General features: G+C 51.3%; 7 protein-coding genes across 7 annotated transcripts in view; 4 read left to right on the forward strand and 3 right to left on the reverse strand.

The window, feature by feature from the left end:
* Positions 1–1,127: 1,127 nt before the first annotated feature.
* On the forward strand, positions 1,128–2,759 carry PpBr36_08611 (uncharacterized protein; the record flags this gene model as incomplete). The annotated part of the gene is made up of 1 exon (XM_029895739.1): positions 1,128–2,759. One exon carries the CDS (start codon positions 1,128–1,130, stop codon positions 2,757–2,759), a length of 1,632 nt encoding a protein of 543 aa, XP_029747156.1.
* Positions 2,760–5,041: 2,282 nt separating this feature from the next.
* Positions 5,042–6,720, reverse strand: PpBr36_08612 (uncharacterized protein; the record flags this gene model as incomplete). Its single annotated transcript, XM_029895740.1, has 3 exons — positions 5,042–5,764; positions 5,948–6,376; positions 6,487–6,720. 3 exons carry the CDS (start codon positions 6,718–6,720, stop codon positions 5,042–5,044), a joined length of 1,386 nt encoding a protein of 461 aa, XP_029747155.1.
* A 1,896-nt stretch (positions 6,721–8,616) lies between these two features.
* Positions 8,617–10,530, forward strand: PpBr36_08613 (uncharacterized protein; the record flags this gene model as incomplete). The annotated part of the gene is made up of 1 exon (XM_029895741.1): positions 8,617–10,530. One exon carries the CDS (start codon positions 8,617–8,619, stop codon positions 10,528–10,530), a length of 1,914 nt encoding a protein of 637 aa, XP_029747154.1.
* A 640-nt stretch (positions 10,531–11,170) lies between these two features.
* PpBr36_08614 (uncharacterized protein) lies at positions 11,171–12,104 on the forward strand (the record flags this gene model as incomplete). The annotated part of the gene is made up of 2 exons (XM_029895742.1): positions 11,171–11,477; positions 11,677–12,104. 2 exons carry the CDS (start codon positions 11,171–11,173, stop codon positions 12,102–12,104), a joined length of 735 nt encoding a protein of 244 aa, XP_029747161.1.
* A 180-nt stretch (positions 12,105–12,284) lies between these two features.
* Positions 12,285–13,146, reverse strand: PpBr36_08615 (uncharacterized protein; the record flags this gene model as incomplete). Its single annotated transcript, XM_029895743.1, has 3 exons — positions 12,285–12,731; positions 12,837–12,912; positions 13,115–13,146. 3 exons carry the CDS (start codon positions 13,144–13,146, stop codon positions 12,285–12,287), a joined length of 555 nt encoding a protein of 184 aa, XP_029747160.1.
* A 1,240-nt stretch (positions 13,147–14,386) lies between these two features.
* PpBr36_08616 (uncharacterized protein) lies at positions 14,387–15,332 on the forward strand (the record flags this gene model as incomplete). The annotated part of the gene is made up of 4 exons (XM_029895744.1): positions 14,387–14,512; positions 14,658–14,841; positions 14,904–15,114; positions 15,215–15,332. The coding sequence occupies 4 exons, from the start codon at positions 14,387–14,389 to the stop codon at positions 15,330–15,332; spliced, it is 639 nt and encodes a 212-aa protein (XP_029747159.1).
* A 335-nt stretch (positions 15,333–15,667) lies between these two features.
* PpBr36_08617 (uncharacterized protein) overlaps positions 15,668–16,861 on the reverse strand; it is a gene marked incomplete at both ends in the record, with an annotated part of 1,610 nt that continues 416 nt past the window's right edge. The window contains 4 exons of the mRNA XM_029895745.1: positions 15,668–15,674; positions 15,773–16,394; positions 16,517–16,567; positions 16,651–16,816. Of these exons, the coding sequence (XP_029747158.1) occupies positions 15,668–15,674; positions 15,773–16,394; positions 16,517–16,567; positions 16,651–16,816 (846 nt within the window). The remainder of the gene's footprint in view (positions 15,675–15,772; positions 16,395–16,516; positions 16,568–16,650; positions 16,817–16,861) is intronic.

The following is a 16,861-nucleotide window of genomic DNA, read 5'->3' on the forward strand; positions in this document are numbered from 1 at the left end:
CCCAGCTTGATCGATTGGGATTGAAAAAAAGACAAAGAGCAGAATAGATAATATATAACAGGGAGGAAAACAAGGATAGGACACCTTCTGACACGCTTGGGCACATCATGAGATGGCTCGGCAATGAGCAGGATCGTGGTTGTCGTCACTGCCACGACAACTTAGCCGGTGATGAGGCAAGGTAGGCCAGTATTAGTAGTAGTAGTAGTAGTAGTAGTAGTAGTAGTAGAGAGAGAGAGAGAGAGAGAGGGCACCAAAGTAATAATAGTAATAATAACCATAAGCAAGTAAGTAAATAAAAATAAAAAGGCGACAAACACCGAGTTCACAAAGTGCACAAATTACTGAGTATGCCTATTGCCTACCTTGTGGACGTGGTCTACCATTCCCGAAATCCATGGAATATACCAGCCACCTGCAAGTTAAATTGGCAGGCATTGCTTCTGCTCACGGTCTCCTAGCAGTCAGTCGGCTCGTGTGGGGCAGCGGCTGTCAACCAACCAGCTTTGCAGGTGTCAGAATCAGTGGGGTCGCTGATTCGCTGCTACCTGGGCCGCACGCACCACGCTAGATTGTAGGCGCAGGGGGCAGTGCAGTGATCGCTTGCCATCCATGTCAAACAAATCTCGTCCGTTGAAACTACTTCGAGTCTTTTCCCCTGTGAACTGCGGCCCACCTCCAAATTTTGGTCGAGTCCTGGAGGGTCGCTGAAATCTTGCGCGCTCTTTCCACTTTTCTCCCCAATCCTTTTCGGCCTCTTGCGATTGAGCGTTGAGCGTTGTACGAGACTCATGAGCAGCCCAGCCTGGGCGAATCTACCAAATCCCACCATCGTCCTCATATTTTTGCCGGCGTTGCTGTCTGGGCCAGTAGCGCTCGCTCAACCTACCTACCTAATTTTTAATAATCCCACTTGTCAGGGGTTCGCGACATTGCTCTCCCAGGCCTGCTACTCCTAAAACTCTCGGCTCGAATTTTCCAAAAAACCAAACATCATCTGCTCCTACGGCCACTCCGACGAGCTTAGTCTTGTACGAATCCACATACAAATAACGACGAGACGAAATAGCGACCCCATCCGATCCTACACCTGAGAGGCAACCACACGCTTCACGGCGGCCATACCGATGGCGCGCCTCAGTCGAACTCGATTGGCCTCGGAGGAGCGCAAGGGGTTTCTCGACTATTCACCGCCCTCCCCCTCACATACGTCTGGCTCCGGGTCCGGCATCGATGTCGAGAGCTTGGATGAGGTACTATATAAAAAGCCGTACCCTCGCAGCAGGCGACGCGATGGCTTCGTCTCTTGGTCTCGAGCAAGGTTACGCAGATTGAGGAGGAGCATAAGGAGGCATCCCCTTCGGTCCTTCTTGATCTTTCTCAAATATCTTCTGCCGGCGATATTGGGACTGTTGATACTTACACCACTCTTCGGGACCTCTTATCTCCACCCGCCTCCACATTACCTCGAGCTCAAGACGAGATGTCGAGGGAAGGCGGCCGAGCCTGGCTGTGCGAATTCGTTCGACGAGAAGGTTTTCATATCCGTCAGTCTCTACGACAAGGACGGTCACCTATCCTCGGGGCCCTGGGGCCAGGCCGTCATTGAGCTCATCCACCTCATTGGCGCCAACAATGTATTTCTCAGTATATACCAGAACGACAGCGGACCCGAGGGCGAGGCGGCATTGGAGAACTTCAAGAGGAGGGTACCGTGCCGTCATTCAATTGTCAACGACGTCCACGTCGACTTGGATGGGTTTCCCAACGTCACCATGCCTGATGGCAGTCAGCGGGTCAAGCGGTTAACATACCTGTCGGAGATGCGCAACAGGGCGCTAAGGCCTCTGGACAGGTTCCAGGAGGGCGACAACAGTGGCATCCAGCGTTTTGACAAAATTCTTTTCCTCAACGACGTGGCCTTCAGGCCAATCGATGCGGCCCAATTGCTTTTTAGCACCAACGTCGGCGCCGACGGGCGCACGCGGTTTCTATCGGCCTGCGCGCTCGACTACATGAACCCACTTCTCTTCTACGACCTGTACGCACAGCGCGACGCCGAGGGCTATTCCAATGGCCTACCGATCTTCCCTATCTTCAGCAACGAGGGCCAAGGGCTCTCACGCGCAGCCATGGGGGCACAGAGCGACGCCGTCCCCGTCAAGTCCTGCTGGGGTGGCATGGTGGCCATGCAGGCTCGCTACGTCCAAAACATGGAGCGCGAGCTGCCGAGGCCGGACTTTCAAAACACAAACTCTCACGTCATCGACCCGGCACACCCCCGTAACGTGTCGGCGCCCATTCGATTTCGTTACGAGCCCGAGGTGTTCTTCGACGCCTGCGAGTGTTGCCTATTCCAAGCTGACGTCAGCCAGGTAGCGAGGCGGGCCGACGCCAAGGAGGTCGAGACCTTTGTCAACCCTTACGTGCGTGTGGCCTACAGCTGGAAGGTTCTGAAATGGCTGCCCATCGTGCAGCGCTGGGAGAGGTTGATATCGCTGCCGCAGCGCATACTGAGCCCTCTCCTTGGCCTTCCTACGCACAACCCCCACCGAACAGTGGAGGAGGGCGACGGCTTCGTGGAGGAAGTCTGGGACACACAAAAGAAACGTTGGAAGCTCGTGCAGCGCGTTGGTAGGAATGGCATGTTCTGTGGCGTCAGGGACATGCAGCTCGTCATGAAGGGCGAGCGGGAAGGAGAAGTCAACTGGGTCAACACTATTACTCCCTCTGGGCAGACACTGAACTTTCCTAGGTAATGAGCGGCGTCGGTTGTTAAATTGGTGGCGCGGGAGACTTTGGATTATTATAGCCAGCACAAAGACTTCCCGCTGAGGGAAAACAGGCTGCGGACAAAACACTATAATCGCACAGCACATATTTTTTGTTGCTATCGGCCCTATATATATATACCCTTTTGTGCAAAGGCCACTCAAAATTGTACCGTCATGTTACAGCGTCATAGTTATTGAAATTTTACAATGTTGGGGATACAAACGGACCAGTGATATCAGCTCTCATGTTGCCAATTTATTCCTGAGATAGGTTATTCACGGTTTGTGTGCTGGCTTAATGAAAACTAAACCCTTGTGATACATAGGGTTTTATGAGGGGGGTTATGTATACTCCTCTCTGTCAATGACATGTATATGGTCTTCCATACAAGTTGGGCCTTGATGGCCCAGTTGTACAAAAGAGGCATTTCTTGTTTAACCGATTACCCTATGATCCAATTTTTAGTAGTAGTAAACATTCAATCGAGAAAACAAGGGAGCAATACGTGAATAGGTACGTAAATAGTTAGGCCACTAGGTAAGCCAGTAGGCAGACAAGCTGGTAGGCCAATCGTTGAGTTACTAGATACATAGCTTTGCTTTTTCGAGTTGTTATGCAAAGGACCCAGTCTCCATTCCCGGAAAGTGACGATAGAAGCATACAAAACAAACTTTTCAAAGGTCTGGGGTATTTCTGCAACGTTCCATCCGTCTCGGAGCAGTCTTTGCATGTTGTTTGAAATCCCCGTGTCGTAACAATGATAAAGTTTGGTTTCCAGGCTGGCGTTAACTGGATCCAGTATACACAGTATAGTCCATGGCGGTGTCACCGGAAGATTCCTCAGTGGAAACGTGAAAATGTACGCCCATCAATCCTACCGTGGCCTGCATGGTTACATTGCAGCAAAGTCTCGATCTCCCCGGTCACTCCTTCAGCCGTGACTCTGGGGGCCAGGGGCCGGCTTGTATGGCTGCTTTTTTGTTCTCGCCCTGTGGAATATCGACATAACAATGATTGTATACTTAGTCTACAACTGAACATCGACCTAACCACGGTGATGTCTGATATCAGATAGTCGCCGCATCTCTAGTTCTCTTGCTGCGTCCAAATTCGGGTAACACTCGGACTGCCGACTTGCCAAAAGTTCTTCCACCAGGGTTCCATATCTTCTCAGAAGCACAGCCACGTCAATGTTGTTCGGGGATCTTGACAAGACCCCATTAGGCCAACTGTCTGTCACACCGCCTATTATCACATGTGGTGATCTCGGAGACTGAGATGGCACTGCTTCGGCTTCCTGTTTGGAGATGGCGCAAGCCGAGAAAAAAAAAAAAAAAGTTTGCTTGCGCCCATACCGTTGCACATTCACACCCTTGAGTCAAACCCGGACCGCGGGGCCCCGGTATAGAACGAGCGGCTCCAAAGATTCCTAATGCTGACTATCTGTGGACCACTGGCTGCGTGGCCTGGACCAATCTATCTTGCTTCGTGACAAACGCAATGGCAAAGCGTCTTTGGACAGCAAGCAAGGATCCAAGGCGATCGAGGGAACAGGCCGATGCTGGCTTTTCAGCCTTGATCCTGAAAGGGGGTATGATACCAAGATCATCCCTACCTTCTACTCGCCAGCAAACTGGCCGACGATCCCGCCCCGCTCACTTGCTTTTCTCACCGCCACCGATCCTTTCCCCAACGTAGGGATATCTTGCGTTCCTCAAAGTGGGCGGAACCCAGAGGGAATTCCTCGAAATTTTATCCGCCCGGTTGGCCCTCCTCAAAGAGCGCATCCAAGAAGGGAATGAGCAAAAAAAAAGAGAGGCAGAGGAAGATACCGGGAAAGTGATCACAGGAGAAACCATGACAAGCTTTCTAAATCGTGAATATGCTCGGCGAAAGACAATCCCTACATAGAAATTACAGATGGGTAGGTCAGGAGGTAGACGAGGGGATAAAGGATTTAAGTTAGAAGTGTGGGTGAGAAGGTCATATAAAGGTTAGGAGGGGTTAAGAATGATGACGGCAAGGCAGACAGATTGGCAAATAAGGGGAAATGAGATGGGAAAAGAACAAGGACATATACAGGAATACAGGATGGTAATTATTTGGGATAAAAGATTGGTTTGGAATTCAAGTAAATGCTGATTGCAGTCAAAATTATGTATCCTGTATATGCACCCTTATATCCAACCATGCCTAACGCCTTGCTATGATTTTTTCTTCTTCTTTTTATCCCAAGATGTGTACCCAAACATTATCAGCGGCCCGTTTAGACAAAGAAGGTCAACAGAGCCGCCAGACCACCCAGGCAGACGGTCGTTCTGCCGATCGCAGAAGACGCACCGCCGTTCTTCTTCTCATCGGAGTTGTCTCCCTTGGAACCGGCCGCCGGTCCCACAACGGACATGGAGCCTTTGATTGCCGGCGCGGCCGTATTGAGATTGGTCCGCTGGTCGTATGGGAAAGCATCACTGTAATTGTACGCAGGACCCGGGAGGTTCTTCCACATGTCCTTGACGGACGCCAGGACGCCGTTGCCGTGAGAGCACGAGGAGCTCGTGTCTGGCACTGGCCACCAGCCGGGAGTGTAGCGCTTCTCAGATGCGGGCCCGGGGTACGTCTCGTTGAGGAAGAGCTTTTCCAGCTCTGGCATCACATTCTTGTAGCCGGTCTTGTTGGCAACCATGGACAAGATGTTGCTTCCACAATCCCAACGGCCCAGCGAAGGCAGGCCCCAGTTGGCCGAGACAGTGGCGATGGTGGAATAGTGGTCATAGAACATGGAATCAGTTGTACCGCGCAGCTTCTCGTCGACCGCGCCGCCCATAAGGACTGTGAAGACTCTGTTCTGGATCGTGTAGACCTCGCTTTCATCGAAGGTAAGTATGATGAGGGTACGGTTCATGAAGTACTCGTTTTTCAGCAGCGGCTCCAGGAAACCTCTGGTCCAGCGCCCTGAGTGCCTAAACCCAGAATCATGACCATCGCTGGTCTTTGCACGTTTAAAAGTTACGGTTAGCAACAGACTTGACATAAGTTTAAAGGAAAATCATCGTGAAAGCATCAAAATTACCATCTATAGTCGATTATAAAAAGCAGAGTTAGCCATGTTGCGTCCACCCAATTTCATCTGGTATGAACCACAAGGTTGGGATGGGAACTGGAAGAGACTCACGTTGGGTGTTATGAAAGACCATTGTGGCAATTGCTTCTTGGTCAAATCCTCTTCAAAGCTGGTAAAGTTCTTTATCTGGGATGCACGGTCGGGATTGTTGGCAATACTGTCGAATACGATCAGGGGGTTGTGCTTGCGCATGTACGCGTTGGCAAAAGTCTTCTGGTTGGAAAAGTTGAATCCTTGGTAGCCGGCGTAGGGCATGTCCTCCTGATACGCACCCCAAGAGATCTTCTTGGTGTCTAGTAGATCAACCACAGTGCTGATGTTCTCGGGGAAGCGGTAAAATTCGCCAGATTCCATGCCAAAGGTGTCACCGGATGCAGCGGCAACATAGTTGGGCTGACTGGGATGCGTCACAGCAAAGTAGTTTTCAAGGAGGATTCCTTGGCTAGCAATCCATTTGAAGTTTTCATCCCCGGATGCTGCCTGCGTGAAGGGAGAGAGAGGATATGTTAGTCATTAATCTATGCGTCTGTTGTGGAATCTGCTTTTTGGTCCTACCCAAAGATTCTAGCCTATGAAAAACAACGACATACCTGGAAGTTTGTGTTCTCAAGCCATATCTGGACAATCCGGTCAAATGCAACTCCTTTGACGTTAGATGTCGGCGAGGAAACCTTGGCCGTTGCTTGAGCAGCTATTATCTCCTTGAGCGAAGGCATGATTACATTTTGTGCCGGCCTGCCCTTTTGGACAACTGGTGGCCCGGTAGTAGCAGTAGCCGGCGCCAGTAAGCTGGCAAGGGCCATGGCAGCGACAGACAACCTCATGCTGGCGGAATTATCTGGGAATAGCGTCGTGGTATTGAGTGACGACGAATATCGATAACCCAAGAAAACAACTCGTTCAGCAAGGAATTGTTAGGTGCGCCTTGACCTCGTTGTTTCACCTTTGCTTCGGTGCAGTGTGATACAGCAAGATGATGTGAGTCGGATTTGACAACAGCTCACTGCAATGAGTGAGTGAGTAATCGCGAACTCAGGTCAGAAAAAGACGCTTCACAAACAATTCTGGGTTGCTAACAGGATTAGCGGGGGCGAAATGAGGCGACCCAAATTGGATTATATCCCTCTTTAAGAACCTTGAGAGACAAAAAAAAAAAAAAAAAGAACAATAAAAGAAGATTTAAGAAGCAAATTCAGTCCAATGTGCCCGGCAGGGAAGCGGCTTGGAGTTGGCTTAGATGAGGCCCAGTTCGAGTTAGGGTAGGCCTAGAACCGCTCGGCACCCGCCACTGGGATCTGGGTTACCGTTGACTGGGGGCACAGTCTGACCCTTATATTGACAATGACACGGTCACGCCAGGCAGTTGGTATGAAAGGGTCCAATGAACCAGATTGGCTCAGCCTCTGCCGAATGGGAAGTTATTAATCAGGGGGTTTCCATGCAAGCCACAAGGAACGTAACTAAAATACGTAGGGATGTGGGAGTTGGAGGTGTGGAAACCCCCGATGGCCTAGTCTGGAATTTGCATGTCGACTACAGTGCACACATGACTAGGGACTAGGGTACCAGAAAGCAGGTTCATCTGATTTTTTTTCCCCCTCTCTTTCTTTTGTGCAACTGCGATATTATAATCGAGACCTATCGTGACTTAAGTATGTTTAGAGCTGATGCGACAACGGTCTGACTGGGCGTGCGAGGCTTCTGAGATTTATTTTAATTACGGACCGGTTTTCGAAAACGTTTCTGCTAAAACAACACTACGTACTACGTAAAAAAAGGGGGTTCGGTTTTGGTAGCTGCACTGGAGATGTTCGTTTCTTTGATCGACAGAAAAACAAGCTCAAAGCTTGGCCTCAAGCCCGATTGGCCTGGTTCCAGAGAGGGAAGTGGGGGTGAGATGGTGCGCAGTACCATAGTAAGCTTTTGGTTGTGCATGCCTCTTTGATGCTTCTTAAATTAGCGCATGACAATCCTTACTGGGTACGGGCTGAGCGCAAGCGGTGGTCGGCAGTGTTGACTCGCGACTAGACAATGCCGGTCTTCTTTTTTTTTTTTTTTCGCCGACAAACCGAAAATATCTATAATTATGGGGGCAAATAATGCAACCTGATCTAGGCATCATCAACCTCTCGTCAGTTGGATCGAAAGAGTCTGTCATGGGTGTGTTGAGCTTAAAGTTGTTTAGATGAACTAGGCCAGGAACTTGGGTTGTGGCAGAGGAATTGTATATGGTAGGTACGGTGCTGAAATTGATGGCCAGCTCGGTTTTCTTTTTGCTTTTGAAATTTCCCCAAGGTGTGCACCCTTCTTGGCTCTTACCTGATCCTCGCGGAGTTTAGGTCGTTCCAGACACAGACCGAACTGGGAGGGCGGACCGGGGTCGGTAATAATCCCTGTACGTAACCACTGCCACTCTGCCTGTCAACTGCCTAACTCGTAACATCCATGGCTACGGTTACCCTGCGCCACGCATCAACGCCTGACAATTGGGTGACAGCCAGGTTGGAATGGATTGACCACCTGCAATTTTTCATGCTACCGTAAATCTGCATCGTTGATCACCAGACTTAATTTTGGACCATTAATTCATCTATCTCCAAGTTGTTTCGTCAAGGACGCATTCGTCAGGACGCATCGCGTTGCGGATCCAGATATGAGCCGCCATTGCCTGCCTAGCAACCCTCCAACCGTCAGATAACCCATCGACATTGTTGCGCGGGATGCTCTCACAACGAACAGTAGCCGTCATCGGCTTCTTGGTTGTGGTCAACTTCATCGTCCTGACATTCACGCTTAATTCCGGGCTTATTTCCCGCCCCGCTTCCCTTTTTAGCTTTGGAAGTAACCCCAAGGCTTCATCGAATCTAGAGTCTGGGAGTAAATCGGATGACATCCACCCACCAGGTCTGGTCGGCCAGGACCCGGCGAAACTGGAGGAGTGGAGGTTAGATACGGACCAGTACATCCTCGACAGGAATTGGAACTTGACGGCGCCACCGACAACCCGTACCTACGATCTAGTCATCACCCGCGGCAAGGCATGGCCAGATGGTGTTGTCCGCGATGTTTTGCTGGTCAACGGCAAGTTCCCAGGACCCCTGATAGAGGCAAACAGAGGGGATACGATTGTGGTGAATGTCACCAACAAGCTCGACTCGGAACCCACGGCTATTCACTGGCACGGTATACAACAGAAGGCAACGCCCTACTATGACGGTACGGTTGGCGTTTCCCAATGCGGCATACCGCCAGGCCAGTCACTGGTCTACAACTTCACCCTCGAGGGCCAGTTTGGTACTTTCTGGTGGCATGCCCACCATGAGGGTCAGGCTATGGATGGTGTTCTTGGGCCGCTTGTGATCCACGCCCCCGAGGAGAAGCAAGTTCGAGAGACGTATGATGATGACAGAATAGTCATTTTGCAAGACTGGTACCATGATCCAAGCCAAGTCAACCTTGCCAGATACCTTGCTCCAGGTGTGGAAAACGACGAGCCAATTCCGGATAATGGCCTCGTCAACGGTCGAAATTATTTCAACTGCTCGTCTTATGGCACTGAATCAAACAGAACCTGCCATGGCGGCACTTCGCATACGATTCTCACCCTAAAGAGAGACAGCAAAACTCGTCTCCGACTCATCAACGCTGGCGGATTTGCCAGCTTTGAATTTGCCATCGACAAGCACCTTCTCAGCATCATCGAGGCTGACGGGATTCTGACCCGTCCAAACTCTGTTAGACGTGTTCCTATTCACGTAGGCCAGCGATATAGTGTCGTGGTCGACACGAATCAGGGAACCGAATCGAACAACTACTGGATCAGAAGCAGGATGATATCTCACTGCTTCAAAGGAGAGGAAAACCCAGTACTGGACAGTACCACAAAAGCAGTGCTTCACTACCAGGGCAAAGATCAAAACATAGTTCCTACGGCAGCGTCAAAGGACTGGGAGGATGCAATGGCTGTCATGTGCGAGGATCCTGCAAAAGGAGTCCTGGTACCCCTGATCAGCCAACCGCCGCCTCCTGCCACCAGGATCGTTGCTATTGACTTCCACTTCAACATTGGGGCGTACCAAATGACATATGCCAAAATCAACGAGACGGTAACCTGGATGCCCCTGAAAAATTCAACAACCCTTCTCGAGGCGGCTGAAGGCCTACGCTCACCCAAGGCGAGCGGCTGGAGTGAGAATGGCCGCATAGGCCTCTTTCCAGAAGACCAGTACGTCATCGGAGTCAGTAACAGCAACACGACAGAGGTTGTCGACCTGCTGGTATACAGCCTCGACGATGGCAGCCATCCGTTTCACCTCCACGGACATGACTTTTGGATCATGGCTACTGGAGACAGCGGGTTCGACTGGAACAAGTACAATACTGAGATCATGTCCTCGACCGGAGAGAGCCTGGCCAATGTGACGAAGCGTGATACTCTCACTATCAAGCCGTATGCGTGGGTTTTGATTCGCTTCGTGGCCGACAACCCTGGTCTGTGGGCTTTCCACTGTCACATGTCTTGGCACATGGAAGCCGGCCTGATGATGCAATTCATGAGCGGAGCAAAGCAGCTCGAGAAATTGCAAGTTCCTGATGGTGTTGCAAATTTGTGCACTACTCCTCATCCTGATTGAGAATGAAAGACCTTTGGCGGATGGTCTCGATTCAATTTTTTTTTCTTTTCTTTTGGAATAGTCCACCATGGACTTACACAACCAAATACAAAAAAAAAAAAGAAGAAAAAAAAAAAAAAACTTTTCACGGCGGATATCCGTGCTAATCGTACTACGGGGTGATGGCGGATGACAAGCCCTGGAACACACGCAAGAAGGGTGGATAACCTTGAGCTCTGAGCTGGAAAGCAGGGGGAGAAAATGGCACCTTGTGTGCAAATTGGCGACAAGTTAATCATATAATCGTGTCGCAGGCACAGAATGATTGACTCCAGTTATATGGAGTATTGATCCCGCCTGACAACCTCGCTCATGCGTAAATACGCGGAATAGGAGCAGGTTCTTTTCGGAGTAATCAATATTAACGAGAAAGAGGCTTTTTCGGCAAGACGTGTTGCGGCGCGTGTGGGGACTGTACCCACGCACGGGCCCAGCAAAGCTGACATGCGCCCGTTGTCGGACTGTTTTGTTTGTACAATAACCACCATACGCTCCATACTTATAAGCCCTTGACTAGAATCTCCTTTTTTTGAGAAATGATAAAGGGCCAACGGAAAGAATAAACAAATACAATTTGGAATTCAGAAAGGCTGCCGAAAGGATGATGAGATTACCGTTTCGTCGTGGCATGGCCACAAACACCGCGGCAACGCTGCGAAACGCACGCAAGGTTGTTTGCATTGGTCGCAACTACGCAGACCACATTGCCGAGTTGAACAGCGCCAAGCCCAAGCAGCCATTTTTCTTCCTCAAGCCGCCGTCATCGATTGTTGCGCCCGGCGCTGGACCTGTGATCCGACCCAAAGGTGTCGACCTTCACTACGAGGTGGAGCTGGCTCTCATCATTGGCAAGGAGGTCAAGAACTTGAAGGCAGACGACGACCAGGGTGCTCTAGATGCCATTGAAAGTCAGTCTTTGGCCACTATTATCTCTCTGCGTCTACCTGCTATCAACTGCCCAGAATCCCTCTCCACCATTGACATTTTACAACGAACGTTGAGCCCCGTGAATGACTGATGGGTAGTCAGTCGGAAGAGAAAAAAAGAAAAAAAAAAAAAGAAAAAAGGAAATCCTGAAAACTAACCAAGCCTCCCCACCTCATGAAGGCTATGCCCTCAGCATCGATATGACAGCCCGCAACGTCCAGAACGAGGCCAAGAAGAAGGGACTCCCCTGGGACATTGCCAAGGGCTTCGACACCTTCCTGCCATTCAGCCATATCATCCCCAAATCGGCCATCCCGGACCCTCACAACGTCGAGCTGTACCTCAGCGTCAACGGCGAGGTCCGCCAGCAGGACTCCACCAACCTGCTCCTGTTCAGGATCCCCCGCGTCCTGAGCGACATCTCGAGCGTCATGACCCTCGAGAAGGGCGACATTGTGCTCACCGGCACCCCCAAGGGCGTCGGCCCCGTCGTGCCCGGCGACGTCATGCGTGCCGGCATTCGCGTCAACGGCAAGGACATCGAGGAGGCCCGCATTGAGATCCCGGTGGAGGAGTCTACCAGCGACTATGTTTACAAGGAGACTTAGAGTATTGCCGCCCCTCAGGAAATACGAACTTGTCATGTAAAACTCATGTACATAACTCGTTTTGTAACTGCTCACTATATACAAGATACAAGGCGATTGATGACGATGGGAGGTTACCGCAGCACCAGCAAAGAGTCCGATGAATGCCAAACTGCAAGATTGAACCTTGAGAAAATCGAATCACGCCTTGTTCGGATCCGGGATCGAACCAGGCTTTGGGCACCAGTCGGCCAACTCTCCACACTTGGCACACTTGCGCAGAGAGTCGTCAGATTTGAACGCCTCGACCCCGGCCTTGATCTGCGTTCCGAGATCGGTGCAGTGGAAGGACGCCTCGTGTACGACCTGGCCGGGCGTACAATCCGGGTTCTGGCAGTACCACCGCATGCGGTCGACGGAGCCCTCGGGACGACGCTGCTCGAGCACAACCCCGACGGTGTCGGCAAACCTCACCGGGTTGTGCGGCGTGTTCCCCGGCAGCAGGAACATGTCGCCCTCGCGGATGATGATGTCCCTGAAGACGCCGTCGTCGACCACCTTGAGCATCATGGCGCCCTTGTACTGGTAGAACCACTCAGGGGTCTGGTTGATGTGATAGTCGGTCCGGGCATTGGGGCCGCCGACGATCTAGACCGGTTGCCGAACATTTGTGAGTGAGTTTATGCGAGAGAATTGTCATGTTTGGTGGGATACCCCCCTAGACCGGAAAAATAAAATAAAGAACAAACGCACCATGACTGTAAAATCATCATTGTACACGCAATAGTTGTTGATGGGGGGCTTGAGGAGATGCGAATTTTCTTCTAGCCTGGGTTTGTTAAAGAAAAAAAAAAAAGGTCCCCCGACAGGGATTGTTTGCTATGCATTAGTCCTTGTCTCTAGGCGATCGTAGGTGCATACTCAAACGAGACCTAAAGATAGATCGAGGGAAAAGGCAGCGCCATGTTTATTCACATGGGCAACCCATGGGGAGAAAACACATGCTCTTGAAGATTGATAAACTTGCTCACCATTTAGGCAGATTTACCGGTGGGGCCAGCATTGTTCGTAAAGAAAACAGGACCAGGTTGTATGAGTGAAATAAAGAATTTGACTCTTTGGAAACGCCGAAGAGCTAGTTGTTTGTTTATTCACTTATCTCGTTCAGGCGTTTAGATTAGATCTCTATGCGATGGGAACAGCCTTGATTCAATGTCCCTCGGTAAGTCAGTCGAATGGGTGAGTTGTTTGGCAGGTGGTAGCCCTCATGTGCTGAGCAGATTTGGTCAGCAAAAAATAGCACGAGGCTCGTTTACCCTAAGCAAGGTTGAGGGGTGCAGCATTGGATGAATTAGCTGGATTGGATTACTTGCGCAAAACAAAGCAGCCATAGCTCCGGTAGGGCGCTGTACTAAGGCAAGTACCGCCAGGCCAGAGAAAGCTCAAGCAGTCACCTGCCTGCGGATCCCCCACCCGTTGTCTGATCTTTAGCCTGACCATCTCTTTATGACGAGCAAATAGTGTCCTATAAAACCCCACGTCATTCGAGAGAAGCTTTCTCCAACGGGAGGATTGACGGTTGATTGGATTCCATCCGTTTAGCACAATAGAGCCTCCCAAAAAAAAAAAAAAAAATGACTTGAAAGTCAATAGAATTTACACGATTTGATTTCTGGTCTACAGTTTATACAAGTGCCTACCTAGCAATTCCCATTATACCTGTCACCTCCCACTTGACGATGGAACGAATGAGCAGTGCTACGTTGGCCTGAGCAGGTGTTGGAAATTCAATTCGGTCTGACGCGCCAGATGCTTGATCGGACCAAAGAGTGGAGTTGGCTTGACCCTTGTAAACGTGGCGTGTCAAATCGAAGAAAACCCGCTCATACTAAACTGTCCCCAATCACCCCTGTCTCTCCAGTAGCTGAGACGGATTCCAAGGGGAGGGGGGGTAGACGCCTTTCGCCGTACCTAGTATATGAGTAGAAGCATCCGCCTGGTCTTGTTATAACCCGAACGCGGAATCTGTACTGAACCCCCCCCCCCCCATCTGATTGTTTCCTCTTGAAAGTTTGTCTTCAATCTCAGACATTTTTTTCTTGTTTCTTTTGGTTCCTGCTGTAACGCGGCGACCGCCTTCTCCAACGAAAACCCCAGAAAGCCTAACGCACGTCGCAACCTTGACCCTTGCAGAACGCGCTCCTGCTCGTTCGCCCATCTCCCATCGCCGCCGAGCTCAGCCCGAACCTCATAACGACAGGGAATATCGCCTACCACGACAAATCACCTTGACGCGCGCAGAAATGGACGCCCACGCCCACCACATGATGGACCACAGCGGGATGGACCACGGCGGAATGGATCATGGCGGCATGGATCACGGCGGCCACGGCGGAGGCGGCATGGACATGGAAAGGTGCAGCATGAACGTAAGACTTCATATTTGCTTTCTTGCTTTTCGCTTTTCCAGAAGCCACACACAACTCTCCCCGCAAAAGCCGTCATTGGACGAGGATGCTTCCTCAAGAGGAGCTGAGCTATTGTTTCTTACTGACATATTTGCTGTACGGATAGATGCTCTTCACATGGAGCACCAAGAACCTCTGCATCGTCTTTGAACAGTGGCACATCCGCTCGACCGCCGGCCTGATATTCTCCCTCCTCGCCGTCGTCGCCATCGGCGCCGGCTACGAAGCCCTTCGCGAATCGATCCGTCGTTATGAACACCACCTCAACAAGAAGAACGAGGCTGTTCCTCGTAAGTTATAAACCTCCGCCCCCTCTCTTTCCCCTTGCATCATCAATATATGGCATCCCCAGTCGAGGAGCAGACCGAGTCGGGCGTCATGAACTTTCATACCATGTTGTCGCGAACCCCTGCTAAGATCCGACGAGCCGAGGCGGACGACAATGTTAACGAGAACACCCCGTTCGTCCCCCCAGGCCAGAGCCGCCCCAAGGTCACGCGCGAGGCTCACTTTGTCAAGGCTGTGCTGTATGGAATCCAGAACTTTTACGCCTTTATGATCATGTAGGTTTTCTTTCCCCTCCTTCTCGTATTTGGACATGTCAAAGTCTCGGACGTTGCATCAACTGACCAGCGATGATTTTTTTTTTCCCCCTCATTCTAGGCTCATCTTCATGACTTACAACGGTTGGGTTATGCTTGCTGTTTCGTTTGGTGCTTTTGTGGGATATCTGCTGTTTGGAGGCTCTACTCCCGCGACAAAAGAGACGGCTTGTCATTAATTGAAATATCTATTGCGGATACCAAGAGCATCAGCTCTAAAAGAGAGGAATACCTGGCCGATCAGGGTCGGCAGACAGGCCTGTTGTGTGGATGTTTGGAGTACCGGATACAAGGATGAGGTCGAATAGGGACAGTCCCACACTAATGGGGATTAAATGGCCATATCAATAGCCTAGCTCGTCCAATGTGTTGTACATTGGCGTCTGGGAGCATTGGCGGCTGCTGAGGCGAAATAGAGGAAGCCTGTTTCAAATGACCATCTGCTCTGTCTGTGCCCACCCCCAAGCGTAGTCGACAATACGCTTACTGTCAGGTTTCTTTCCTGACAAGTCTTTCAACGTCTCAAGTTAAATTGGATCAAATTCTCCAACATATCTATCATGACAAAGAATCTGTGTATGAATCTAGAACCCGCATCTGCCCAAGCCTCAGGACTCACAACTTGGTCTCAAGCATCTGGCTCTCTAGTTCTTGGATCATCTTCTCGTCCCCATACTCGTCATTGTGCTCAAACTCGGGCTCCTCTCCGTATGCAACGCGAGCCGCGTCCACCAGGATCCTGCCCGTCATGCCCCAGACCGTGAATCTAGTCTCGGGTGCCGACTCCTCAGGCTCCGCCAGCGCAGCCTGGCCGCCCTCGCGCTCCTTGGGCCTCGTGACGCACTGTCGGTCGATGGGCACGTGAAAGTAGTGCACCCGCCACCTGTAGTTGTTGTAATCCAACCAGCGGCCTTCGTACCACTGGCCCGGAGGCGGGGTCGCGCCGCCACCGCTCTCGTCCTGAGCCTTGAGGAAGTTGTGGAACGGCGCGCTGAACACGGCCGCCACCTCCTTGGCGTCGAGCCTGGGGATCAGCGTGTCGTCGACGTTGGGCAGCTCGGCCCCGTCGACCTTGGACGGGTCCGGGTGCAGAAAGGCCACGCACGGCCTGACCACCAGACCTGTCCTCGCCAGGCTGTGCGGGAGGTGGCAGAGGTTCTCTATCACGAACGGCGCCGGGAGCTTGCTGTCGTCCATGGGCAGGCCGATCTCTTCCCAGGCCTCGCGGCGGGCTATTTGGTCTATGTCCAAGGCCGAGTACAGTCAGTACTTGAGGAACGACATCAGCGCATACCGAGCTGTCAAAGCCCGCTTTCGTAAAGAAACTTGGGAGCAGCTGCATTAAAGGTACGGGCCGACGCACATGGTGACTCGTGGACAGAATCCGCCTTGCCTCCCGGAAATGCAGCCTGGCCTATTGTCAAGCCGAACCAAATCAGCATCAGCACCATTCATGATAATACAAAAAAAGGACTGTCAAAATAAGCGCTTTCAGACCTGAAAAGCTGCGAAGCGTGGCCGAGCGCATCGTTATGACCACCCTCAAGTCTCCAGCGCGGTCCGCATAGAGGAGGAGAAGGACGGCCGCTCGCCGGGTCGCCGGGAGCCGGTCCCACAGTGGAAATGGCGGCGATTGATATGCCCGGAGGCGGGCGATTGCAGCCTTGGATTTTGTGAGCACCCTGTTCATGTTGTACACTTTTTTTTT

The sequence above is a fragment of the Pyricularia pennisetigena genome, chromosome 5, assembly GCF_004337985.1.
Source record: "Pyricularia pennisetigena strain Br36 chromosome 5, whole genome shotgun sequence".
Classification (NCBI taxonomy): Eukaryota; Fungi; Ascomycota; class Sordariomycetes; order Magnaporthales; family Pyriculariaceae; genus Pyricularia; species Pyricularia pennisetigena.